Below are 27,476 nucleotides of genomic sequence, written 5' to 3'. Positions count from 1 at the left end.
CCAAGAAAGTACTGTGATATAAGGTAACTACATGTGTTAAGGTTAGGTATAGGGGTAAGTTCAGGGTTAGTAGTTATAACCCATTGTAATTGCTATAGGTAATAAATACATATGTATATGCAGAACAGGACTGTAAAATAAAGTGCTACCCCTTTTTACTGATGTTGGAGGACAAAAAGAAACAGCAATCATTTAAAAACTTATGAAACACAAAAGCGTTTTTTTTCTGTTGTGGCATTAATGTGTGACGCCTATATGTTGCACCTGAATGCATAAAGTATTAAGGATGATCATTTGCTAAGCTAGTAAACATGAATTAGTCAACACTGTCATTAATATTCATGCGTTAAAACTCATTAACATGAGATATTCCTATCAGTCGTTCGCCTTGTAACGCAAGGAGCTGAGATGAAGATCATGATCACAATATCATGAAAATGTATATGTAAATGTAATTTAAATGTTGTATAGCCCAAATGTGCAATAAGGTTTTTGTTTTTACTTTATAAAAATGTAAAACATTCAAAAGTTTGGGATCAGAGAGTTTGGGCTTTTAAAAAACGTATTCTGTAATTCAGCAAGGATACATTAAATTGACAGTAAAGACAATTATTCTGTTAAAAAAAAGATTTCTGTAGTTATTTTGAACTTTCTATTTATCAAAGAATCCCAAAAAAGCTTTCAAGGTTCAAGGTTTCCACAAAAATCTTAAGCAGCACAGCTGTTTTCAATATTGATAATAATAACAAATGTTTCTTGAGCAGCAAATCAGCATATTACAATGATTTCTGAAGGATCATGTGACACTGAAGACTGGAGTGATGATGCTGAAAATTCAGCTTTGCCATCACAGGAATAAATAGCATTTTAAACTGTATTAAAATAGTAATATATACAGTAATATTTTAAATTGTAATATTTCACTGTTTTTAATGTATTTTTGATTCAACAAATGCAGCCATAAGAGACTTCTTTCAAAAAGGCTAAGTGTACATATATAAATAGAACAACCATGTAAGCGTTTATCAATCTTAAAGCCAATTGAATTTAACTGCATGGACAAAAAGCACTTTTCAGTTTTCAAAATATCTTCCTTTGTGTTCCAAAGAAGGCTTGAAACGACAAGAGTAAATAATGACACAATTTAAATTTTGGGGTAAACTATCTCTTTAATAACAGAATGTTACCTAAAGAAACTTTGGTGGGTGGGGTTTCATTTTGAAACCAGTACAGTATTGGTCATTCATACTCGGCCTGCCTAATTGCACAAATCTTTCTACATCTGAGAAGGCAATTTACTTTGAGACAAATATAGGTTGTTAGACTGTTTCCCTCCAATTCATGTCCTACAGTTGTTTGTACAATTCTAAATGAAAAAGTTTATTCCCATTGCAAACATTCTCCCACCTTATCGTCATAATTGCCTGAGTAACAGGGTGACCTCAGGATGTTCTTGGCTGGCTTCACAAAGTATTACTGTACACGTGAGCAGACTGTGTTCTATAAACAACTCTTTACAAAAGCTCTTTTTTCCCATTAATGTTTTACCAGTGTGCCTTCAACAGTAACGGACCTCATTCTCTCCAGCCATCGGTGGACATAAAGAGGAGCCACATGAGGCCATGAGTGAGTGAGTCGTTCCGTAAATACATTCTAGCCAAATGAGCCTTGGACACTGCAGTATAGACATAATTATAACAAATTACTTTATGCAGACTCACAAGTTCACTTCCCTTTCACAGTAGAAAGTATCCACATGTTTTGTTAGTGTAGGCAAAGGGATTGGTTCAGTTGCGAGGTGAGAAACACCTAGTTGTCTTTAACCACAGTTTATTTCACCATCTGTGAATCACTGCAAACATTCAACTTGTCCTAAAAATGGACATTACACATCATCACAGATTTTGGTAAATTTACCAAACCATAAGTTAAACTCAAAGCAGAAGTTGTTATGCTATATTCTGGTAAAACATAAGATTTATCTCTTACATGTTGTTTCTGTTCTACTTTGAAGTATTACTTCTCTCACTGAAGCTGACGGTATAACAAGAAATAACTGAAACAAAACAAAACAAATGGTAACACTTTACAATAAGGTCCCATTTCTAAACATTAGTTAATGCATTGACTAACAACAATGCAAAAATATAACTGCTATATTTTTATAATATTAGTAAATAAAAATAGGCCTACAACTGTTCATTGTTCATGTTAGCTCAGGTTAATTAAATACGATTATCATACAACTTTTGATTTTAATTAGCCCATGTATTAGAAATGTTGAAATTAACAAACTAAAAGTAGGCTATTTTTCACTGTTTCATGTTAACTAGTTAACTAATGTTAACAAATAGAAATGTATTGAAAAGTGTTGCCAGTAAAATAAAGTGTTCATAATTAACCACAAATATTCTTCGTGTAAACTAGTTTGAACTTATACAAAAGAAGGTAATCAGATATGCAGTGTGTTCTAGTATAAACTGTTCAAATTACAAGTAATGTAAACTAGGTAATTACAGAATATTTAAGATAATTATATTCTGTTTGCAAATTAAGTGAAGCAATAATGAACAAGCATTAAAAAGGTTATTATACTTGTTATAAACACTGTTACTTATAACAGATGTGATGGTGTCAGGTCTATTTATTTGAACCTGATAAGACACTACACATATGGCAAAGAACATCCTGATCAGCTTACACCCCTTTATTATTTATGATCTGGTTGGACAAACCCAAGCAGCACCTCTTCAATCTCATTTAGCGATGTTTCCACAGCCAGTACCAAGTCAAATTCAGACCACTGTGAATGAACATACAAAGAAACGAAATGCTCAAGCTGCGGTGAACTACAGTCATGTTTGCGGCAGCAACTAAGAACTTTGTGAAGCAGGTGGGGAACACTGGACGGCTGGTCCCTGTGCCCAGTCTAAGTGAAGCCGACCGATATCAACCCCTCAGCCTGGTGACGAGGAAGAGGAGACGACATTTCTGGAAGAAGACCAAATATGCCACAACCCCCTTCTCCCTGAAAGACATACTCGTGGGAGAGAAAGAGATCACAGCAGGTGAGGAAGAAATATTTCATAATTTGAAATCAATTAAAATAACTTGATGAGTAGGCTAGGCCTAGATGAGCAAACAGTTGGTTATCGCATGTCTTCAATTAGGCAGTCATAAAGCATTTTATGTGCTTATTTGGGTAATTTGTACTAACAAAATGCATAAAAACAGTTATTATATACTGTATATTGAAATTGTTTCGCATTTTATGCGTTATAAATGAGGTATTTTTTGCATTAAAGGGATAGTGCACCCAAAAAAGAAAATTCTGTCATCATTTACTCAACCTCAAGTTGTTCTAAACCTGTATGATTTTTTCTTCTTCTTCTGCTGAACACAAAAGAAGATATTTAAAAAACAGTTGATTGACTTCCATAGTATGGAAAAAAATATTATGGAAGTCAATGGGGCCCATAAACTGTTTGGTTATTAACATAATTTAAAATATCTTCTTTTGTGTTTAGCAGAAGAAAGAAATTCATACAGGTTTGGAACAACTTGACGGTGACGGTGAGTATATGATAACAGAATTTTCCTTTTTGGGTGAACTATCCCTTTAAGTGCATACTGTAAGTGATATCAAGGGAGTGTATTTCTCTCTGGTTGACAGGGGTCTCCTCATATCAGCTCCTGAACTATGAAGACAAGTCTGATGTTTCCCTAAATGGGCGTTTGGGGAACCATCTGATCCACGAGGTGGGAGTAAACGTCAGTGGTTCAGACTCTGTGGCGGTAAAGGCCTCATTTGGAATTGTGACCAAGCATGAGGTGGAAGTTCCTACATTACTGAGGGAGCTCAATGCAAGGTAAAGGACACATTATGTATATATTTTTATACAGTTAGACAGTTAGTTCCGCTCCTCAAAATTGGCTGAGAGCTGGTATTTAGTCCAGCAGCAGGACTTTTCACTGTTTGTATCACTTACTTTTTGCACGTCACAGACAGGCTGTCAGTCCGTGCATTTAGTGAATATTTTTAAAGTGAGTCTTTTTGCAGGTTATATTGTTAAGGAAGTACAGTATGTGTGACAAATAACTGTATTTATGAGTGAGTCAGAATCATTCACTTAACCGATTCATTCAAAAACATTCATTCAGGGACAAGATACAAATATAATGCGCAAAGGTTGATTTTGCTTTGACTCCATTAGGAACTATTTTCATTGGTATAGCAAACATTACGGAGCCCCCAATGGGACATGGTGATGGGAAAAAAATATGAGATGGGAGGAAAAATTAGCAAAACTTTTGCATTCCTCCTAAAAAAAACATTATTTTTCCACAAAACCTTTGCATTCTCTCGCAAAATTATTGCATTCCCCGAGGAACTTTGCATTTGCTCACAAAAAATATTGTGTTTGCTTGCAAAACTTTTGCATTCCTCCAAATAAAATTACATTTGGTAACAAAACTTTCGTTCTTTAGCAAAATGATTGTGTTCCTCTGAGAAATTTACCTTTTCTCACAAACCTATTGAATTCCCCTGAGAAACTTTGCCCTTCACTCATAAAAGCATTGAAATATAGTTTTTCCTCCATATCATATTATTTCCATCATCATGTCCCTAAGTCCCATTTCTTTTTTCGGCTTTCTGATATTGGTATCACTGGTTCCGCTCTTTCCTGGCTTATTTCCTATATCACTGACAGAATGTATTATATCACCATACAAGGTCATAATTCTGCCACCAATTTACTTACACGGGGCGTTCCTCAAGGTTCGGTTCTTGGTCCACTCTTGTTTATCATCTACATACACCCACTTGGTAGCATCATACGCAGGCATGGACTACAATTCCATTGCTATGCAGATGACATCCAAATTTACCTCACCACCAGCTCCGATAGACCATCCCTGCCTGACTCACTCACTGCATGCATCAGGGACATAAAGCATTGGATGTCCCTTAACTTCCTCAAATTAAATGATAATAAAACTGAGATATTAGTGATTGGTTTTCCAGCCTCAGTCAAAAGGATGGACCAGTCCTTCTATATTGATGGTTTCCATATAAAGCCTTCATCACTGACTCGCAACCTCGGTGTCTTATTTGACTCAACTCTGTCTTTTGGCTCTCATATTTCTTCCATTGTTAAAAACTCTTTCTTTCATCTTCGAAATATTGCTCGTCTAAGACCATCTCTCACTTTAGCTGACGCCGAACTCTTAATTCATGCATCAATCACATCACGTCTGGATTATTGCAATGCTTTATTTCTTGGCCTTCCCAAAAAACTTATTGCAAGATTGCAGTACGTCCAAAACTCAGCAGCAAGAGTTCTCACCTCCACCAGGCGTTCTGCTCACATTACTCCGGTGCTTCATGACCTTCACTGGTTACCTGTTTCATCACGTATCCACTTTAAGGTATTGCTTTTAACATATAAGGCATTAAACGGTCTTGCACCCCCATATTTGTCTGATCTACTTTTCACCTACCGTCCTGCACGCTCTCTCAGATCAACTGAACTTGGTTTACTGTCCATCCCTCGTTTTCGATTATCTACAGTAGGTGGAAGGTCATTCAGTGTTAATGCGCCAACATTATGGAATTCACTGCCCCTTTCACTTCGAAATATTTCATCAGTGACTGCTTTCAAGACACAGTTAAAAACATATCTGTTTAACATGTACTTCGTCTAAATGTGATTATATGTGTCCTTTGTGATTGTAAAGTTGTGCGTCAGTGTTAAATGTATTATAAAGGTACCATGTAAAGCGACCTTGAGCTTCGGAAAGGCGCTATATAAATAAAACTTCTTCTTCTTCTTCTAAGGGGCTTCATAAATATTGACAAAATAACAGTCATAATTGGGTCTCAAATTTAAGTTACTGATGTATAAGTTATTTCAGCGGCTGTGATTACCTGTCAGTGCTGATATTCAGTACAGCAGCACTCTTGCTCATGTACTTAGATGAAATGAATCAATACATTCTACATTCTTTTTCTCACAAATCTTTCTGTCTATTCTCCTCTCATTTCTTTTTAAATATCAGGAAAGTGGACCTTGATCACTGCTTGATCCGTCAGTCCAAAGAGAATGGACGCACTGTCCTGTGCATTGTCATGGAGAGTATCCGCACCACACGACAGTGTTCCCTCACCGTCCACGCTGGAATGCGTGGAACGACCATGAGGGTAAACAAATGCAATTGTACCCCCGGGCCAAACTATATACGTGGCTGTGAAATCTGCTGTTCTCTGATGCTTTCTATTATCCCACACAGTTCCAGATAGATGACGGTCGAAATCCTAAAGGGCGAGATAAAGCCATTGTTATTCCAGCCCACACGACCATAGCATTCAGTGTGCTTGAGCTTTATGTGCGTCTTGATGGACGTCTTGGTAAGCATTAAATGACTGCATAATTCTAGTAATGTAATCAAATTCTGAATCTATCATTCTATTTACACTATACCATACATAAGTTTGGGGTCAGTAAGGGTCAAAAATGACACTAAAGACATTTATAAGAAGCCCCTAAAAGGACATGGGGGTGGAAATAGCCAATGGGATGGGAGGAAAAAATAGATTTCAACGCTTTTGCGTCGTTTCGCAAAAATGTTGCGTTCCCCCAAGAAACTTTGCATTAGCTCACAAAACTACGGAGCCCCTAAAGGGACATATAATAAGTCAATGCTTTTGCGTTCTCTCACTAATGTTTTGCGTTCCCCCGAGAAGAAACTTTGTGTTCGTTCGCAAAACATTTTGCGTTTCCCACGAGAAACTTTGTGTTTGCTCGTCGACCTTTTGAGCTCTTTTCTCGGCGGAACGGAAAAGTTTTTGCGAGGGAACACAAAAGGATTGACAAATAATTTTTCCTCCATCTCATATTTTTTTTCCTTCATATGTCCCTTTAGGGGCTCCGTTCAAAAGTTTTGCGCAAACTCAAAATTTCTTGGGGGAACGCAAACATTTTGCGAACGAATGCAAAGTTTCTGCAAAGTTCAAAACATTTGCGAGAGAACGCACTGACGTATAATTTTTCTTCTCATCTCATATTTGTTTTACTTCACTATGTCCTTTTAGAGGCTCCATACATAATGTTACAAAAGATTTATATTTCAAATACATGCTGTTCTTTTGAACTTTCCATTCATCGAAGAATCCTGAAAAAATGTATCACGGTTTCCACAAAAAGAGCAGCACAACTGTTTTCAACACTGATGTTTCTCGAGCAATGATTTCTGAAGGAAAAACTAAAAACTGGAGTAATTCAGCTTTGCCATCACAGGAATAAATTACATTTTAAAATATATTACAAAAGAAACCAGTTTGTTATAATATTTCACAGTATTAATATTACATTGTATTTTTGATCAAATGAATGCAGCCTTGGTGAGACTTTTAAAAACATTAAAAAAATATTACTGACACCAAACTTTGGGTGTATATCTATGGAGTTATAATGTATATGAATCATAGATGTTTTTTAGATTTAAACATTTTCAGAAATGAGTTGATTTTCAGATTCAAGTAGAGTCTCCATCTGTTTTTTTTATTTAACTAATGGCCTTTAATGTAACTTTGGTCAGACATATGTGTAGCACCAGAGTCAATGGGAGGGTTTGAGAGGGAACAGATACGTGACCAGCTCGGGGGATTCATTGGCCGCTTTTCCTTTGGAAGACTCAGGAGATTCCTGTCTGGAATCATCTATGGGAATCCTTTCAGAGCAGGTGATATAATTTCTGATAATTGTCAAATGTATCTGTAATATTTAAAAAATCTTGAAGAAATGTTCCAAATATGACTCTTGATTTATGCTTGCTGTAGATGACAGGACTTTTGAAGAGCTCACTCACTCTGATATGTACATGGACGATGTCGTGACGGACTACTACGAGAAGGCTGCCAGCATGACTGACCTGTCCACGGCCTACCTGCGGGATGAGAAGCACATACGTGTAAATCTGCTCAACCATAACATACCTAAAGGACCGTGCGCCCTGTGTGGCATGGGGCATCAGAAGCGCGAGACAGTCTATGGCTGCCTGGAATGCTCTTCGGGGGGACACAAATACGTCCGTCTCCACGCTGTACCGTGTTTTGACCTCTGGCACAAAACCTTGAGGTGAGAAATGGCTTGGAGGAACTCCCAGGGTGATTTTCATGCAGACCTTGTGCAATATGACCACAAGATGTACAACCATCATCTTTAATTTCAGAAAAAAAACACAAGAATGTTCTTTGCTCAGTGTTAGTGGCACTGACATTGTAAACCAATGATTTGTAACCAAACAAATGATTGTAAACCAACAGATTCGAAAGAGTTTGACTGCAATCTGATTATTAATTACGTGATTAGTTATATATTTTTTCCTTGTTTTGTCACAAATTCAGCTGTTTGAATGAGAGGATGTTATTATACCCGTTGCATCTTAGTTGTTAAATAATAATTAGGTCACACTTTACATTATAATAATAATAATACATTTTATTTATAATGCACTTTACATTTCAAAGAAATCTCAAAGTGCTACAATAGCAAAGAGGTTAAGAACAAATTACATTACATTACATTACATTCTTTATAGGCATCTATGCAGGGCCGTCGCTAGTGGGGTGAAAGGTGGTGACAATTATAGGGGCCCCGCTGCCCAGGGGGCCCCACAAAATCCAGCGGTTATACTATTTAGGCCCCTGTAGTATGAATAATTCTAATATTTATATTAGTTGTATGCCTGAGATTTAAATGAAAACCACAAAAACGTGCAATTTGGGTAAATATTTTTCCAAATATCTGCTTCTCTTACCTCCATAAAAATGGTTTAGTCCGACCTAAAGTATTTATTAATTATTCAGTCAGAGTCAGTGACAAACATCAGATGGACCCAATAAAATTGTAAGTCCCACCCCAGCTCGTGAACAGAACCAATCAGAGTTGAGGCGGCAGCCTGAAGTTAACGATGAACTTGGTGGAAGAGCAGGAGACTGACAGACTGAAAAATGTCTGGGAAAAGAAAACATAAATCAGGGAACCAGAAATGCCAGGAAAAGACGGAGAGGGAGGCAAGGAGAGTGGTTGTATCCCAGTCGATCAAGACGTTCTTAAAGACCGGTTATATATTGTTATTTCGCTGGGAATTAGAAAACTTCCGTCTACAGTCTGCCGTGTATAGTCATTTTTTATTATCGGTGCGCGCAACAATCGACCGAATGATTACGTGGTCTAAATTCCTGTCTTTTTACACTATTGTAACTAAAGTTTAAAAAAAATGTACACGAGTCACGACGCATTGCATTATGCATCTGACCTGCCGGCTGATGATATTTAAAACATCGAGAAAACACGAATACAACACACTGCACTTGGATGAATAAATGTATTCGCTTTATTTAATAATATTACCAGTTCCATATTATCTTTATTAAAAAATAAGACAATGAATGGTTTTATTTTTTTAATTAGACTGCATTCTTGTCAATTTCTAAATGTTTACTTTTTGATTTATGAATTATAACAGACTGATGGGGAAAAAAATTTATTACTTTTTAAAAATTGGTTTTATTATTATTTAACAATTTCTTGCTTTTTTGTTAGTTTTTATTAGTTGTAATTTTTATATAAACATTTAACTTTTAAAATAAAGGTTTTACAACAACATCACCATCTTCTGTTATGTGGGCCTCCATGTTAATCTATTGTACAGTATATGATATTGGTGGAGGGTGGTGGGGGCCCACATCAATATTTTTTCAGGGGGCCCCGAATCCTCTAGCTACGGCCCTGCATCTATGTTCCATATAGAATCTTTAACATCCAAGGAACCTTTCCATTGCACAAAAGGTTCTTCATAGTGGAAAAGCAGTTCTTTAGGGAACTTTTACATGACACCATTTTCAACAACAAAAAACCCCTAGAGAACTTCTTATGCATTTTGGCCATTCATTTACACGACAACGGCGTTTTGGGGGCCTGAAAACGGAAGCTTTTGAATTGGAAAATTTTGAAAATGATACCGTTATCTTCTCTGTGTAAACTAGAAAAACACGAATTTGTGAAAACTGCAAAGCCATTTGAAGGCAAGCCTGCAACCTTAGCTGTAAAAAGCTTAACGCCTGCTAACGCTGCGGTCCACAGGGAAGGAGACAAGAAGCCGTTTTTTACATGGATGTCAATGGAGGAGAGGCTTCACTATGCTAAATAAATCACTTTTGTGAGGAAATAGCTTATCGACGCCCATTGGCTAATCTTTAACATGTTTGCTCTAAAAATAGATCAATCCAAAACGAATGTTTTAGAGTTTACACCAAAAAAAAGGTGTTTTATAAGAGAAGTCACAGACAGTTGCACAACAGGTATGATTCAGTTAACGGCACTTCTAATTTATTTCTATGGTATTCGCAAATAGTGATTAACTGCGCACAACTCTGAACTAAATTTAATGACGTCAAGGCTTTAATGCGATTGGTTATCAAGGCACACGTGATCCAAGTAAGCCGTTGCGCTTTTTCCAATGGTAGAGCCACAGACCGACCATCTGTGGAGAGTGGTGATGTCATGCACGTCTATTACGTATTCAGTCTAATATATGCGGTGGGCTTTCTTTGCAAAGTTACATCGCCAACTACTGGCCTGGAATGCATAATACAGTATTTTTAATCACGTTCACATATCCATGTGAACGGGATCATTTGTCGCCTGTACGCAAAAAACGCTTCCATTTTTAGTACATCGTTGTCATGTAAATGTACACTAAGATTATTACGAAGTTCTTCACAACAATAATAATATATATTTTTTTTTACTGAAAGGTTCTTTGGGGCCCCAAAACTGGTTCCTCTTTGGCATTGCTGCAGAAACACCCTTTTGGAACATTTATTTTTAACAGTGCATGACTTTAACTATGTATTTACATTTTAAAAAAAATTGTTAGGTACAATGTACTTATCGTGTTCATGTTACATTGCAAAACAAAATTATTTACATATGTAATTACATTTACATATTACAATTATGTATTGTATTGTTTACATATTGTCAGTAACTTTTATTTAAATGGCGCGTCTTACCCATCCATATACAAATGGGCAAGAAAAGAGATACATTAGGGCAAAAAGCTAGGGCAGATATTAGTTTCATCACGTGAAGACCATCTGCTGTGTTTTCGAACACACTGGGCCGTCTAAATAATTCAGGCCTATCAATAAATTAGCCTGTAGATCACGTGATGGCAGAGCAGGAAGTACATCACTGACAGTTGTCTCCTGTGAACATTACACCATCAAACTGTTTCCAGATAGTGTGTGAAGTGAGGGCAAGGATAGTGCAAGGTTACATTTGTGTGCTTATTTGACAACTGGTGGCCCTACTGGTTAGAATAGTGTAATGGATGGAAAAAAAAATGTAAGGCCTACCTTAAACTGTTGATTGTATAGCAAAGAATGTCAAACGCACATATTAAAAGACTGCCTCCACAAACTCATGTGCTGCCTGTCCATATCTGTTTACAATAATATTAATTAAAATAACACTATTAAATAAATATAAATGAAAAGTTTGGGGTCGGTATGATTTTTAAAATGTTTTTAGAAGTCTCTTCTGCTCACTAAGGATGCATTTATTTGATTGAAAATACAAGAAAAATAGTAATATTGTCAAACATTATTACAAATTAAAATATCTATTTTCTGTTCAAATATATTTTAAAATGTAATGTAATCTGGTGATTTCTGAAGCTGAATTTTCAGCATCAATACTCCAGTCACATGACCCTTCAGAAATCATTATAATTTACTGATCTGGCTCAAGAAACATTTCTTATCAATGTTGAAAACTGTTGCTTACTAATTTTGTGGAAACTGGATAAAAGAGCAGCATTTACTTGAAATATAAATATTTTAGTAACAAAATAAAATACATTTTTATGCACCTATGCGGAACAAGAGTGAACAAAAATGACACCAGTAAGACAGCATTAGCTCAACATATGCAACTAAATTGCAAATCAAAACATTAATAGTTCTTTCACTGCATATGGTGTTCTGATTACCAATTAAACATAAAACAGTAGCAACTATTAGAAGATCTTCTGAATTATGTTGCAGTTGTATTGACTTCTTGTGACAGGAATTTGACCTTACTTGAGTGTGACTAAGACAGATGCCATGTTTCTTTTTCACTTCTTTATTACTTACAAAAATAAGTACCAACACTCTGCATTAATGACAAAAACAGTTCATATGCAGTGGGGCCTTTTCATCTTCTATATTAAAGCTCGCATCAGAACTCACCCACTGCCAATCGAAATACTCTCCATTCTCACAAACAATTCCACTTCAGGATATGCACTCAAGCTCAAACTAAATCAGAAGAGCCACATACGGACAAATAAATATAGACCTTTTTTCTTCTTTTACACTTCAAGTCAGAATTAAAGCACTTTTTGATCCTGTATTACTGGATGAGAGAGGAATATTGCAGAAATAAACCACAGAAATGTCAGTTTGGCACAACTCCACTGCTCCACAGTTCCAGTTCAATAAGAATGTCTAATACAGCCATTGGGATTATAAATATAGCATTTAGAATCAGAAAAATGAGACCAATGCATTTCCCCCTCCCCATCATCTAGCTCTGGTTTTTACTAGTGTTAAGCTCTGTTACCTCCCAACACACACAAAAAAACAAGCATGTCAGATGCTCCAGCAAGAGGTGTGAAGCCAAAATATTCAACATTTCTATTTTACGGCTTTCAAATATGAGATGCACCCGGATCAAGGCACTTGGAGGCCAGGACTGTGTAGAGACACAAAAGAAACAAAACAGATCCACTGAATACTGTTGCTTTCAGTGCAAGTACCATCATCGTCATGCACGTTAAACCTTGCTAGTAAGATGCTCTGAGACTAATGGGTACGATTGTTGGTTTTTAAACACACAAGTCTTGACATACTAAGCTGACATAACTGAATATCATTCAAACTAAATAAATATATTTATTATTCCTTATTAATCCAAATATAATGTAAAAAGAGATATGTTAATGCTAAAACATCCCCATGCTAAGAAACTCTGAAAGCTTACTGAGAATAAAGTTCATTTTGTTTTAACCCCCCCATCGTAACTAAACATGGGAACATCAACAGCTACTTCTGTGAGCTGGGAACTGCTCACAGTATAACCAGCAGGGGGCGATAAGACTACATTCTTGGAATGAAACGATTCCAGCCTCACAAAAACAACTGCTAATGAGGCTTCCACCTGCTCAAATCTATTCACACCCCAGTCCAGTGTTCTGCTCCTTGAACCATATTTGCGCTTCTAGTGTTTGGATTAATACAGCAGGGGTTGGTTATTTGTGCAAACAAAACTGTCCGAGAACCAGCAATCCACTGTCTGTTAAAAGAATTGGGTGGAATTTTGCAACAGGCCAATATAAAGCCAAAAGTCTCTAGAAAAGAGCAGGAGGGACAGACATATAATGGTCCTGTGCTTTGGTCAATCTGATTCAGTCAGTACGACATTCCCAACACTCCTACTGCAGCAGCTTTTGGTTGAGGATCTCCCAGATCATAACTTTCCTGAAATACGGCATATGATTCTAGAGAGAGAAAGAATAAATAAATAGTAAATCTAATTCTGCAATAATTATACATATGTATATGTAAGTAATTGTGTGTGTGTAAATAAGCAGTACCTGTCTGAATGTGAGGTTGCGTCCTCTGGAGATATAGTCAGCATATTTGCATACGAACACACCACAATCACTACCATTCTTCTGCTGAGGGATCTCCTACAAACAATAATTAGAACTGAGCTTATATCCTGACCCAGAATGAAACACTTCTACAGCTGTCAAATTAAACTTTTAAACTTTGAATATGGGTTGCATTTGAGTGCAAAAACAGTGCTTGAGCAAACACATAAAACCGAATACAGACTTGTACATGTTGTCTGCTTACAATAACTCAGTGCTGTTTTGTTTACATTTGTTTGTTGCACCCTCTTGTGGACTGATGTGACAACATTGATTAAAAAAAATATGATCACTGAGGTCTTGTTACTTTTACCCTGAAATAATATTAAATATTAATATTACATTTTGGTAATTTTAAGTAAAACTTTAAAATAAATTTTCTCAGTCATGCTAACAGTCTTAGGGTGTGTTCAAACTTGTAGTTTGGTTCTCTTGGTCCAGACCAAAAAAGAAAATAATACATTTAGTCCTGGTTCGCTTAGCGTTAACACTGTCCTTGTTAAGACCGAACCTAAAGTAAAAAGTTCTGACCTAAACACACGTGTCGTATGTGCGTACCTACATATGATGGCCTTTTTACCAGCTGAGAATTCATGAAGAGCTTATACAATGTGTAAAGGAGTCAAAACAGCACCAGGAATTCTTCAGTTTTACACAAATGAAAATCTGCTGCAAGGAGACGGCGTTTCCGATGGCTGTACTGAACTGATAGGCAACGTAGTTCCTATGCCGTGAAGAGCCAATGCTTGAGCATTCTATCCTTTTTAGGGTCGCATCTTGTAACATCACACCCAGTTTTTGGTTTGTTTAAATGTCTTTGGTCCGTTTATGTATCAGTCGAACCGCACCACAGTTCGCTTGGAAGCGGACTGAGACTCACCTTTTCAGGGGTCTCAGTCTGCTTGTTTGGTGCGCACCAGGTTTTGAACAGCAGTGTCCACACTTTTTCAAAGGAACTGCACTAACAGAGCAATTGCACCAGTTCATTTTAATCAAACCAAACTTGCCAAGTGTGAACACACCCTTACAATCTTCTTATAGAATTTAATGAAATGAATTAATGTAATTATACAACTGCTTACAGAAGGTCGTAAACTGCTCATGGTCCACTTTGACAAGTCCAAATCTTTTCCCTTTTTCACCTTGAACTCTTCTTTCAGATAAAGCCTAATAGACAGATGCAGTCATTAGGTTAATATAAATGTGTACAGTCGCCTGTGAAAAACAAACTATGAGCACAAACTTTAACATGGATACATTTAACCTCATCAGCACAATTACACAAACTCCTCATTTTAGCTTTTTTTAGCTTGTCTTAAAAAAATAAGCAGTGAAGTATAATGCTCCACAACATTATCACTTACAGAATCATGTTGCAGATGTCATCATGCCGTTGACCCATGGAGTCGTAAGATAGTACAGATTTTGTTTTTAAGTCAACAACCTACCGTGGAAAAAGGAGAAAACATTACACACAAATCTAAACGTCATCACTCAGACACAAATTAAATAAAAGCTAATAAATTATTCAAATCAACCAGCCAATCAACAGTCCTGTAAAACTATTCATCAGGCACCAAAAAGTTGTGCCGCAACAGACTGCTACTGTTAATATAAGGGTTTCTAATGTTTGAACCTATGATAGTTATGGTTAATTACTCACAGCAAGGGACCAGTGAACACCCAGGTGAAGAGGGACCAGAATGATGTCATACAGGAAGAGGTCTACAGCCTTAGTCCAGCGCCGTACTGAAGCATGTCCCCCTCCATGCAACTTGGGAAAGAGGAAAGTACTGAAAGAGTAGACCTTCCTGCTTCCTACTTCCTGCTCACCGCGGGACATCACGAGATTCATGTAGAAGTTGATCACCTGAGAGCGACAGGGTTACATGTTTAATCAAAGGTAATGTTTCATAAGAACTTTCAGATTACGTGTAGCATTATATACATAACATTATGCGTTATATTAGAGGTCAGGTCTGACCTGCATTTTGATTTATGAGTATGACAGACAAAAATTATGGAAACAACAATTATTTTCATGTTATGGCCAATAACCGATAAGTGGCTGATTAAATTCTATACTATTTTGCCTAAATGAAAAATAAAACACTAAAAATGCTGTAAATACATTTAAAATTACAGATTACAAGATTAAAAGATTACATTTAACAAATTAATTTAGTACAGTTTAATCAATTTACTACTGTACACATTAGAAAATTAGATGCTGGCAAAAGTATTGTAAAAATAGAGAGGGAAAAATGAGAACGCAGAACTAAATATCCATTATCAGCTGATAACCATCATGTTACCAATATACGGTGCATTCCTAATAAAAGTCTTTTGAAATGACAATACCTCATCGTTGAGCCAGCTGCCTTCTTGCAGGGTTGCCAGATCCCTCTGTGTGATACGCAGTTTGAAAGCACTGCACAGAACCAGGTTTGGATCACTTTGAGCAAGAGCAGCACTCACTTCCTGCTGCATCTCCTGTTACATGATACACAGACAAAAATGAGACTCAAACAAGAAGGAAAGGAACCAACGTGACAGTGTAACAAAACTGAGAACTTACATGCACATCATTGTTCAGTATGTAACTTCAGTTAAGGTCTATTTTCTGATAAAGCCTTTATTCCGCAAAAAAAAGGGTTTACACTTATATTGGAATATCCCTGTTTAAATGGCACTCAAAGCTACCCAAGCAAAGAAGTCATGCTTTTTCTTTCCCCCACAATTCTCTTATTGGAGATGTTCGCTTTAGTCATTTATTGTCAGCAATTTATCACGCATTAATGAAATGAGACCAGAAATTTAAATTTAATTCATTAAAGGGTTAGTTCACCCAAAATTTAAATTTCTATCATTAATTGAAGCAACGAGAATATGTTTTTTGGGCAAAAAACAAACAAAACAAAAACCATTCAAAAATGTCTTCTCATCCATGTCAGTCTCCGACACTGTTCACGTGAGCACCACGTGTGATGCTGACGCAGGAGCCAGCCAATACCGAGCCAGCTTTCTGACATAGAACCCGGAAGCGCTGCACTGTTTACAATGTGAACAGCATCACAGACTGACAGGGAAGAGAAGAAATTGTTTTGTTTTTTTTGCGCACAAAAAGTACTCTCGTTGCTACCACTGTACCACTATAGTCACATGGACTATTTTAACTATGTTTTTACTACGTTTCTGGGCCTTGAAAATGGTAATAATATTGCAGTCTATCAGGGGTCAGAAAGCTCTCGGATTTCATCAAAACTATATTTTTTGTTCTGAAGATGAACGAAGGTCGAACGACATGAGGGATTTTGGAATTAATGACAGAAAAGTCCTTTTTGGGTGAACTAACCCTTTAATTGCAATTAACTGCAAAATTTAAGTTAAAAGTCATGACACTGCTACATTCACTCATATGTAAACTGATTAATGCTACTTTCTTTTAAAGGCTTGCTTTAAATAAATATATACATAAATAGCACCAAAAATGGCTTTTGCTTGTACATACACAGATTAAAAATAATTAATCTGTTACAATGGATATTTTAGAATTTTTTTAACTAGAATTTATAGCAATCAGGTTAACATTTGTGAGACATTATTAATCAGAATTTCACCAAATTCTAATTAACACAGAAATATTTGTACGCATGTTCACAATATTTCTTGAACACTGTAAAACAAAACAAAAAATTAAACAATCAGACAAAGGTATAACAAGATTTATAAAGGGCAGTGACCTTGGTCAGTCTGGGAAACTCCTCCTCACTGCGCCTTACTGAATCTGTAATCAGTTCAGATCTGGATGGTAGCAAGGGTCCTGCAGCAGTGTCTTTCTCCTTAAGATTCAACCTGGCTTCAACCTCAGCTGACAGATCCACGTCTACAGGCTAGAGAGAGGGTGAGGAAAACAGAACTACACTTATAAAACTGACTATATGACGACATTAAATACCATATTGCTTTGAAATGATCAAATTACAGCTACATAACTGTTTTCAAAAATCATAAATCTCCAAATTTCAATTGTAGACAGCAACACTTGCATGACATGAAGAAGACACTGAAATCATGTATCTTCCAATCATTCCTTTTTTGATTTAATATTGAAAGCAGAAAAATGAACCAAGAATTCACCTTGATTTTTTGCTTTTACATTCAGGGGTAGAAATTGTATAAACAGCTTGAATATTCAATCTCTACATGTGGACTGGAATGAAACACCCCTTTTTGCTGATTGGTCAACCAAACATCACAGAATCATAATCATCCGCTGCTTTAAGAATCCGTACAACTGTAGCAGAAGATGATTATTTTTCTGTTGTGTGGAACTGAGGAAGAACTGATGACTGCATGGTTGACCAATCAGCAGAAAGGGGTGTTTCATTCCCGTCCACATGCATTGAATATTTAACCTGTTTATTCATTTTCTACTTTTGAACAAAAAAGGCACCATTCAAATTTTTTTTTGCTTTCAATATTAAAAAAACAAACAAACAAATAATCGGAAGATACACGGATTCACTTACGATTTTTCTTGCAGTTTGATTATCCAACGCTCGTTGCTTGACATCACTTCCTGGTGTGCTTCGATTAACATCTATTGTTCTATAGCAGATTTACGAATGAAAGAAATTTGAATCAATAGATGTAGACATGCATTTATTAATCAACAATGTTTATGCAACAGGTTAAAATGTTACCTGTCTTTAGTCTGCATCAGTGATACTGGCTCCCGCCACACAGACATGTTAGGAAGGGCTGAAGGCAAACAGAAAATTTGATTTGATTGTAAAAAATATAATGGAATCTCTTCAATAAAAGGTTAAAACCGTTTCATAGAGTTATAGGAAAACAGCACAGAAGAAGGTAACGTTATCATCAACACTCATTTGGGATGTGGCTCATACTGCTGGGTGTATATTGGCTCTTAATTAAGCTCACCTCTTACTGGAGCAGGTCTGCTCACGTCACTAGTGCAACTGAGAGATGTGTGTCCATTAGCCTTGTGTCCATCAAGAGGGAAATTTGAGCTAAAAGATTTTAATAAACATAGCGTTAATTTTCTCCAGCAAAGCTACAATGATTTCAAAAGTGTTCCAAGGACTTACATTGGAGGCTTCATCCGTCCAAATGGTAATGGTTTGCTCTTTGAGTATTTCTCCGAAGCCATCTCTACTAGCTTCCTGTAATGCTCTCGATCGCTCTCTCTCAATGCCTACTCGAAATAGAAATGCTCAGGAAATCAAAGACATTGACGCACCAAGCTTCCCAGTACATCAAGATTGAGTTTTCCTACCGCCTCCACGGTCAGGCAAGGTTTGTGTGTGCGGCTCGGGTGCTCCATCTCAGGCGGTCTTGTGCTCAGCCCGTGGGTGGTGCAAGACGGCACTAGCTTCAGGGATCTGCGCATCTCCCTGCCTCTGTCCTGGCTTCCCTTGTACAGCATTGCTCCACTGCTCAAGAAGATAAATACAGACTGTTACAGAACATATAAAGGACAAATCATTTTAGTATCGCCAACCTTCCAGAATATGGTTTACAGTTACAAAGCAGAAGTATGTATCTCAAGCCTTGTTTTGATACTTCTGTTAGCACATGGTAGGTAAGGTTCATCTTTCATGAATGCTTCTTATTGTTTCCATAATGCATGTTTATTCATAAGTGCTGAGTGTTTATTGTTTGGCTGAATTACACCCATATTCTGTACATCATCGGATGTGGGAATATTTAGAAAAGAAAAACTTCTATTCATATAAAAAGAGCCACATAGGAAAAAAAATCTCCCCTTTAATCATGTAAAAATGATAAACCATTACAACTGGATATTCATTTCGTCAGGAAAGATAATAATTAAAACGGTGGCAGATAATAAAAACAAAACATTTGAGAAGACTGAAAAAAAAAGCTTAAAATTGAGAAACATTTCAAAAATGGACTAAATGATACTTACTCAGGTTTACGTAAAGCCTGGATATTGTGGTGGACATTGGTTGCTGTCCTTTCTTTATTTTTAAGTCCCATTTCAAACTGTTTATCTAAATAGAGATTGAAATCATTACAAAACTGACAGATTGTACGCAAGTATGAAATACGCTTTATGTGCTACCGTTTAAATGTTTGGGGACAGTATGATATTATTAATAAATTTTATAGAAACTGTGATACATTTTTTTCAGGATGCTTCTATGTACAGAAAATTTCACAGATCACAGAGACATGCTGGTAGGTCACACTCACCCATTCCGTCAATCTCAATCCATGAACTCAGGCTGTTGCTGTATATGTCATCAATACCCATAAAGGCAACCCTGCCAACCTGAGCCAACAACAAGCACAAGAAACAAGACAATGTGCAGAATTCATGAAACCAAGGCTGTACAAACAATGTGTGTTTTTGCAAGTGCTTAGTGGATATACAAACATACCTGCGTAAAGCCTTTCTGCTTTTCATGTTCGTCCTTCCTGCGGTGTCTCGAACGGAACAGCCCAGCAATCCCTGCAAAAGTCTTCTTGACAACCCTAATGATCACATCTGTTGACAGAGACAATTATATATTTGGGGGGGAAAAATCTTGATAGTAGGTAAGTAAGAAATGTTCAGTGAAGTTGCATTAGGCACTGTTGTTTACATGGAAGATATGGTCTAAATATTTACCATGTCTTGCTCTTTTGACCTCTGGATATTCTGCCACACCATCAGCAGAGTACACACTGAAACCCAGAAGAACACTTCAAGTCAGTTTATCAGACGGATTACGAAGAAAAACCTATCGAGCACTTAAAATAAAAATCACTAAGCCTCAGAACCACTGGCAAACATACAATATCCCTTGGCCTGGTAAAGAACATGCACTTTTATTCATATAGATCACCAAAATAAAGACTACCATAAAGACAAAATAAAAATTATCTACAGGTTCATTTAATGACAACCAAACCTGTAATAAGACCAAATACGACAAATAGTCCATAAATTAAGTTGTTTGCTGTAAATAAATTGTCTATTGATGATTTGTTTACATTGGACTGATTCCTGCCCATAAAGACAAACGCTAATACTACACTGCCTATTGTTCATGTAAATGAACAAGACACAAACTAACAAAGGCCAAAACAAAGGAAGCAAACTGTGTGTTAACAAAAATAGAAAACAAAACAAATTCGGTTCATTCAGAAATGAGGAATACAAAAGACTAATACTACACCTTTGATAGTTGCGTTTGGCGGGCCTGCTGTTCTCCTGCCGCTGGGTGTCTGTGCCCGCGGCTCTTGCTATACCGTTACCGTGCTCACTAGGCCAGGCTGCGGATTTCTCACCAGAAAAGGGCACGAACAGCGACGATAATCCGTCAACTATCCATTCATACATCACAAACCACCACGATGAATAAGACTCTGTTTCGTTTGTTAGTGCCAGGTCTCTATACTAAAGATTTTGGAACCAAGAAACGGACCCACTCGTGTTTCAATAGCCTTCCGTAGCAGTTACGCTTAACTGCGTCACCGATTTGTCAACTGCGGGGCCCTCCCACTATCCACTGATATTGACGTTCCATCACAAACGAAACGATGTTTTATTAAAACCGACACACAATTTAATTACTCTTTTTTATCCATATATTCCGTGAATGTTTGATTAAAGAACTGATAAGCGATTAGCTGTTATGCTAAACATTTGGCGGGACAAGGAATGTCACCAATAATAAAGAAAAAAAAAGGAATGTAACCAATCAGATGCGACACTGAGCATCACGTGTCTCAAAGCGAAAGAAAAATATCGAGTGGATGTGCTTTTACCTGTTGAATGTTCTATCTCTGTTAACCCTTTTACAGCAGAGAAGGCGTGTGCAGTATTTTAAACAGCATCATTACCTGATCATTACTTGACATGACACCCTTAGTAAGTCGGACTTATGGGGTTAATCTTTGTGTTGCGCAAGCACACTGTACTGCCTGTATGACAAGTAACCCTAGTATGACTACACTGCAAAGACAGGAACTGTACTTTTTAAAAGTGTGTTGTATGGCAGAACAGTCACGACAACTACATACCAGTGACTTAAACATTTTAATTAATTTTAGGGGGGGGGGGGGGGGGGGGATTATAATATAATAATATAAATAAAGAGAAAGGGGTATTACTTTATGTTTACCTCAGAGACCAAGTGGAGTCCTGGAGTTCACTGCATCAATTCCCATTCTTCAAGGCAAAACAAGTTAACATGAGTAGCTATATTAGGCCTATAAGTGACAAGTGAATATTTTAAACCAAAAGTACCACAAAGCATTTTGTGTAGTGATAACAATTATGTAGTGTTATGTAGTGATTTTTATGTTTCTGGCCAAAACATTTGTACTGTACACTCAGTATGTGAAACATCTCACAGCAACACCTCATATATATGAAAAACATATGTATACAACACAAGGTTTTGTAAATGATAAAGTTGAGTTAGGTCCTGCAGGGGCCAGTTCCATAAACATAGTCTGACCAACTAGCAGTTAGCCAAGGAGAAATCAAGTCTTCTTTTTCTGATTCAAATTAGACCAATATGGTTTTATCTAACTGACTTTACTATATGACCAGTCTTAAAGAAAAAAAATAGATGACGACTTGTCTAAGCAGTTAATGAAACTGGCCAACCAGCTTATAGAGTATAGAGACAAAACCTACAAGCAACTGTTCCCAAAGAATTTCTGATCCATTTTTAAATTTATTTTATTTTTATTTATTGATATTGTTACACTGTTGATTCTTATGTGTTTAAAGGAGGCAGAGTTACAGGACCAATCACGTGCTGCATTGTTGGCTGATAAGTCCCGCCTTGTCCTGCTGACATCATAGATGGCCAAACAGAGTAGCCAATTGGAGGGAGAGGTGGTCCATGGGAGCCGTAGTGATGATGATGATGGACAGCACCTCCTCCTCTCACTGGTGAATAAAGTTCCTGAACAACATCAAATTAGCATTGTAACTTAATACTACATTGTGAAATGAACACATATCAACTTTATGTATAATGAACACAACATTCCCTGGTTACCTGCCCTGAATGTGAGGCTGTGTGATGTGTGTTTCCTCCTGGGGACACGGCCGTTGGTGGAAGAGCCTTCAACATCATATTGTGCATGATGATCTGGTGCATCTGAGCATTCTGCATGAGCATCAACTCCACCATATCTGTTGTCATGAGAATAATGAAGTGAAGAACTCTTGGCCTATAGCTTAAACCTTGAACTGCTGTTTTAGAAATTTATTTCTTTAGTCTCAAATTAGACATTTATTTCTTTAGTTCTTATACAGACTATTGATGTTTCAGGCATGCAACTTGAAACATACTGTTCAAAAGTTTGGGATCAGTAAAAAATGTCATGCTTTTCTGTTCACCAAGACTGCATTTATTTGATCACAAGTCAAAAGCAGCAATTTTGTGAAATATTATTACAATTTCAAATAACTGTTTTTCAATATATTGTCTTTTTTTTTATAATGGCAAACACATTTTCAGCTGAAATTACTTCAGTTTTCAGTCACATGAAATCATTCATAAATCATTGTGATATGCTGTTTTTGTGCAAGAAACATTTCTTATTATTAGTTGAAAATGTTTGTGCTGCCTAATGACGTATTGAAAGTATGGAAGAGCTCTCTTCAGGGTTCTTTGATGAACAGAAAGTTTGAAGAAAAGCATTTATTTGAATAAATCTTTTGGAACATTATAAATTGTCTATGCTGTCACATTTGAACAATTTAATGTGTCCCATGCTAAATAAAACTACACACACATTTTTTTTTTAAATTCTGACCCCCAAATGTTGTATTTGTTAAAGAATAATCTGAAGCACAATATATTTTCTCTCTTATAAGTTGCTTTTTGTTGGGAAGTACCTGTAACCAGGTTTAAATCTCCTATAGTCACTATTACTTACTTTATTATTAGGCTACTTATTTACTTTTTGGCTTAGTACATTTACAATTATTAATTTAGCAGACGCTTTTATCCAAAGCGACTTACAAATAAGTATACAATAACTGTTGTTATAGTATACAATGCTACATGGTTTAGTATACTGTTGTTTTTTCTGTATTTGATGTATCTATCTGTATATACCTTCTTTAATACTTCCTGATCTGTAAGGAAAGGTTTGCGGGGGAGGGATTTGTGCTATGAGAGGCTGTTGCTGTGGTAACTGCTGGATAATGGTGGCTGGCTGTTGAGGAACCTTGTGGAAGGAGAAATATAAGTTATTAGAGGAGTGCCAGCAATATATCATTGTTATAGACACATATACACAAATAGTTATTATGTACTTGTATATTTTAGAACAGCTATAAAGGTATTTAAATGAACTGGAATAGTAAAAGTAGATATGCTGTGTCCAGGATCAGGCCAGGTGCTTGAAAGAGAATATAACATAAGAAAACTTAACATACAGTGTGTTGAATGATTCGAGGGGGCTGAGGGACTAGAGGGGGGAGGGGAGCAGGTGGTGCACTTTGGTGGACATGGATGGGGGGCACAGGCTGGAGTGGCCCAAGAAGAGGTTCATAATGATATTGCCTATGAGATCCATCCCATGTGTGTGGCCTTCCCAGATCCTCCATCATATGCTGTTCCTGTTACATACACATAAACATACCCAAATGCACACTTATATTTGTGATTTAAGTGATACAAAGATTCTATTTACATGACACTTTGTTCAAGATGAGAGGCTGCTTACTGCAGAGCTAATGTGTGGAGCTTGACTTTCAGCTCCCCATCTCTGGACGTAATGGGTGGAGCTTGAAGGTCCAGCCACACCCTTTCCTAAGCTTACCCTATCCCTAAATCTAAATTAGGTTAAGCTCCACCCATTAGGTCCACACTACTTCAAGGTTGTCTTTGTTTTAATCATCTTGATAAGTTTAACAGAAACTCTTCTTATAGTGCGAAGAATAATCATTTTAGTATCATTTCTGTACCCTCAGTCTCTGTAGAAGGTTTCTCTTCCGTCTCAGAGCGCTGTGTAATGCGTCTGCCTGACCATCATAACTTCCTGCGGCATCAAAAAACAAGAAATTAGTCATATATGTTGTATTCTGTATTTTCAACATCCTCATCTGCTTTTGTTTTTATTCCTTGATAGGTTTTATTTAGGCTTAGAATAAACCACTAAGATAATTACTACAAAAAAAAAAGGCATTCTGTCTAGGACAGGGCTGGGCGATTTTATGATATTTTTTTCGATATCACACGATAGGCTATCTATATTATCACCATTAATGGGGAATGCTTTCCGCACATTTGTTAGATCTTAAGAATGAAGGTAAACAAGTAAACTTGTTTGTTCACAATTAAACTCAGAGTGTACCTTTTAATTTAGGGAATCATGAAATTAATTTGATCTTTCCCTAAATTCAGTATTTTCTATTAAATTTTAGGGGGGATTCTGTGGGATTCAATATAAATTGATATAGCTAAACTTTAACAATTTAATCAAGCTTTGAAAATTTAATCAAATGAAAATATAACAATTAATTAATAACAACACATTACATTTTATTTTTGTCAAATAAGATGCTGCACAACAGAACCGTATACATTTAAAACAGGGATGAAAATATCTTGGGTGTATGATATTCCTTAGACATAATAATGTTATAACTTTGAGAAGTACATTTTTTTTGTATACAGTAGTGATTAGGGTTGCCACCTATGTCTGATAAAAAACCGGGACATATTACCCGCCCAACTGGGGGGGGGGGGGGGGGGGGGAGAGGGGTGTTTGAAGACCAAAAATGAACGGTTGAACACCAAAATTTAAATTTTAACTGTAGGCCCGCCTATACACCAAATGCTGCGCAAAAATATATCCTATATTCGCGTATTTTCAGATTTTTGTTCATGATTTTTTTTTTGCCCCTTTAATAAGCATTTAAAATATTCACAAATTATATGGATAAAATGGTTTTCTAAGGCCAAACACTATATTTCTAAGGCTATAGATGATTTATAGGCTATTATAAATGTTTCTGAAAAAGTAACGAGGCATTTTAATTGTTTATTAATAAACTAGTATTTTCTAAATCGGCTGCAACATATCTCCATCTCCGCTGTAAAGCAGATGGGCCTTTAGAGAAGAAATTCATATGGATTACATAATCAGACTGTATTTTCTTTTGATTCGAATTTGTTCGTTTAAAAGTGGACATTTCAAGCTTTAGCCTATGGGCTTGTTTATTTTGAGACGCGATCCAGTTCACGGAGACCATAAAAGAGCGCGACTGATTGTTTTATTTTATTTTACAAAAGCACAACGTTTTCTTGTTATTGTGAGTTTACACAAATAAAAGTAGTTGCGAATGATGTATTGTTGCGAATGATGTTTATTTTCTATGACCAGAAATGATAGAGTAGTAGGCCTATTTTAAGTTGTTTCCACTGTTGATAGAAAAACGGAAGTGCTCGCGCCCGCGCCTCGTGCAGCAAGCGCGCTCCACACTCAGATTACATGCGCTTCTTATGCGCTTCTTGAGGCAGACTCGACTCACACTAGCACACACACGCAAGGTCTCTCGCTCTCTGCCGTTGCGCGCGCTACACAGTTTGAACATACATATTCACGTAGCCTTTCGAAAACCGGGACATTCAGTGTCCCGGGAGAGTGCGTAAATTTCCCGGGACAGGTTATTAAAAAGAAGGACAATCCCGGTAAAACCGGGACAGGTGGCAACCCTAGTAGTGATATATTTTTGTCATAATTTTTTTTAAGTTAAACAGAACTTTTATTTTGACGGTTTGTCGTGAAGATATTTCATTACTGTCAAGGTCAGTTTTAGTTTCAGTTTCAGTGTGTATTTGTCAGTTGTTTTTCTCAAATGAGGCAGGAAAAAGCTTGCGAAGTGACTCTCAAAGCAGCTGTGGAGATGAAGTTCATATGTTTATGTCCTCATATTGAGACGGCAGACGTTGAAAATACCGTGTGCTGTGTTTGTTAGTTTGTGTATCAGACCCATAGACTGTAAAAAAAAGATCAGACCCCGCCGTACACACAGTGACACGCAGAAATCACTGACTGGTTGTTGTGGCGTGTGATTCTGCTGTGTGACAGACTGTTAGATTAATCAATATCAAGTAAAAATGTCCCGAGCTTGTCATCGTTATCGATATCGCCCAGCCCAACTGGCAACTTTTTTCCCCAGGTCAGTTAGTAAGTGAGACAAAGCACAAATCATTTCAATCATGAAATATATTACCTAAATTATTCAAAAACTTCTAAAAACACAATAATGCAGTAAGTTACACAAAAAATTTAATTAAAAAAAATGCACTCTTATCTATCTAACGTTAACTTACTTGAGGAAAGGGCTGAACCCTCTCGTTCAATGTTGTCATTTCTCTCATTCTCCAGTCTCTAAACAAACAGATTATTTAATGATGAAGCATAGTTTCTTCATAGACAAATTTAGCCTCATGATAGAAAGTTGTCAACAATAAAGAAAGAAAACCATGTCAGTATGTATAATTTATCACATCAAACCAACTTACCTTTTCCAGCATTTTCAATCTCAACCTTGTTATTTGGTCAACCAAATCTGCCATTTTAAAAACACCTTTATGATAAGTTTATTTAGTTAGTGTCCATGCTTGCTGTAGAAAGATGTCCGTTGTCAAAAACATTTCTGCTCTTTGCCAACCCTCACGTTGCTAAGTTACAGA

The 27,476-nt window shown here is 36.7% G+C and overlaps 3 protein-coding genes across 4 annotated transcripts; 1 reads left to right on the top strand and 2 right to left on the bottom strand.

The window, feature by feature from the left end:
- Positions 1-2,714: 2,714 nt before the first annotated feature.
- Positions 2,715-8,336, top strand: pjvk (pejvakin). Its single transcript, XM_056267048.1, has 6 exons — positions 2,715-3,068; positions 3,674-3,869; positions 6,061-6,202; positions 6,292-6,409; positions 7,600-7,743; positions 7,841-8,336. The coding sequence occupies exons 1-6, from the start codon at positions 2,858-2,860 to the stop codon at positions 8,140-8,142; spliced, it is 1,113 nt and encodes a 370-aa protein (XP_056123023.1). The 5' UTR covers positions 2,715-2,857; the 3' UTR covers positions 8,143-8,336.
- A 4,312-nt stretch (positions 8,337-12,648) lies between these two features.
- On the bottom strand, positions 12,649-21,439 carry senp2 (SUMO specific peptidase 2). 2 transcript variants are annotated; one of them, XM_056266903.1, is made up of 17 exons: positions 20,979-21,439; positions 20,429-20,484; positions 20,199-20,305; positions 20,011-20,089; positions 19,724-19,808; positions 19,070-19,229; positions 18,882-18,988; positions 18,715-18,803; positions 18,474-18,531; positions 18,300-18,378; positions 17,511-17,660; positions 16,129-16,260; positions 15,431-15,637; positions 15,132-15,211; positions 14,850-14,934; positions 13,708-13,803; positions 12,649-13,611 (listed from the first exon to the last, which is right to left on the bottom strand). In XM_056266903.1, the coding sequence occupies exons 1-17, from the start codon at positions 21,140-21,142 to the stop codon at positions 13,546-13,548; spliced, it is 1,800 nt and encodes a 599-aa protein (XP_056122878.1). In that variant the 5' UTR covers positions 21,143-21,439; the 3' UTR covers positions 12,649-13,545. The 2 variants fall into 2 exon arrangements, with proteins under 2 accessions (XP_056122878.1, XP_056122879.1); XM_056266904.1 differs by having other exon boundaries at positions 19,070-19,226; positions 20,979-21,437.
- Positions 21,440-22,451: 1,012 nt separating this feature from the next.
- zgc:112416 (uncharacterized protein LOC550509 homolog) lies at positions 22,452-27,476 on the bottom strand. Its single transcript, XM_056266920.1, has 7 exons — positions 27,306-27,476; positions 27,114-27,171; positions 24,740-24,813; positions 24,209-24,391; positions 23,886-23,997; positions 22,818-22,954; positions 22,452-22,721 (listed from the first exon to the last, which is right to left on the bottom strand). The coding sequence occupies exons 1-7, from the start codon at positions 27,357-27,359 to the stop codon at positions 22,530-22,532; spliced, it is 810 nt and encodes a 269-aa protein (XP_056122895.1). The 5' UTR covers positions 27,360-27,476; the 3' UTR covers positions 22,452-22,529.

The sequence above is a fragment of the Rhinichthys klamathensis genome, unplaced genomic scaffold (assembly GCF_029890125.1).
Source record: "Rhinichthys klamathensis goyatoka isolate OS25496 unplaced genomic scaffold, OSU_Roscu_1.1 h1tg000254l_1, whole genome shotgun sequence".
In the NCBI taxonomy this organism is placed as follows: Eukaryota; Metazoa; Chordata; class Actinopteri; order Cypriniformes; family Leuciscidae; genus Rhinichthys; species Rhinichthys klamathensis.
The sequence above is the reverse complement of the archived record's forward strand: the minus strand, read 5'-3'. Positions and strand labels throughout refer to the sequence as shown.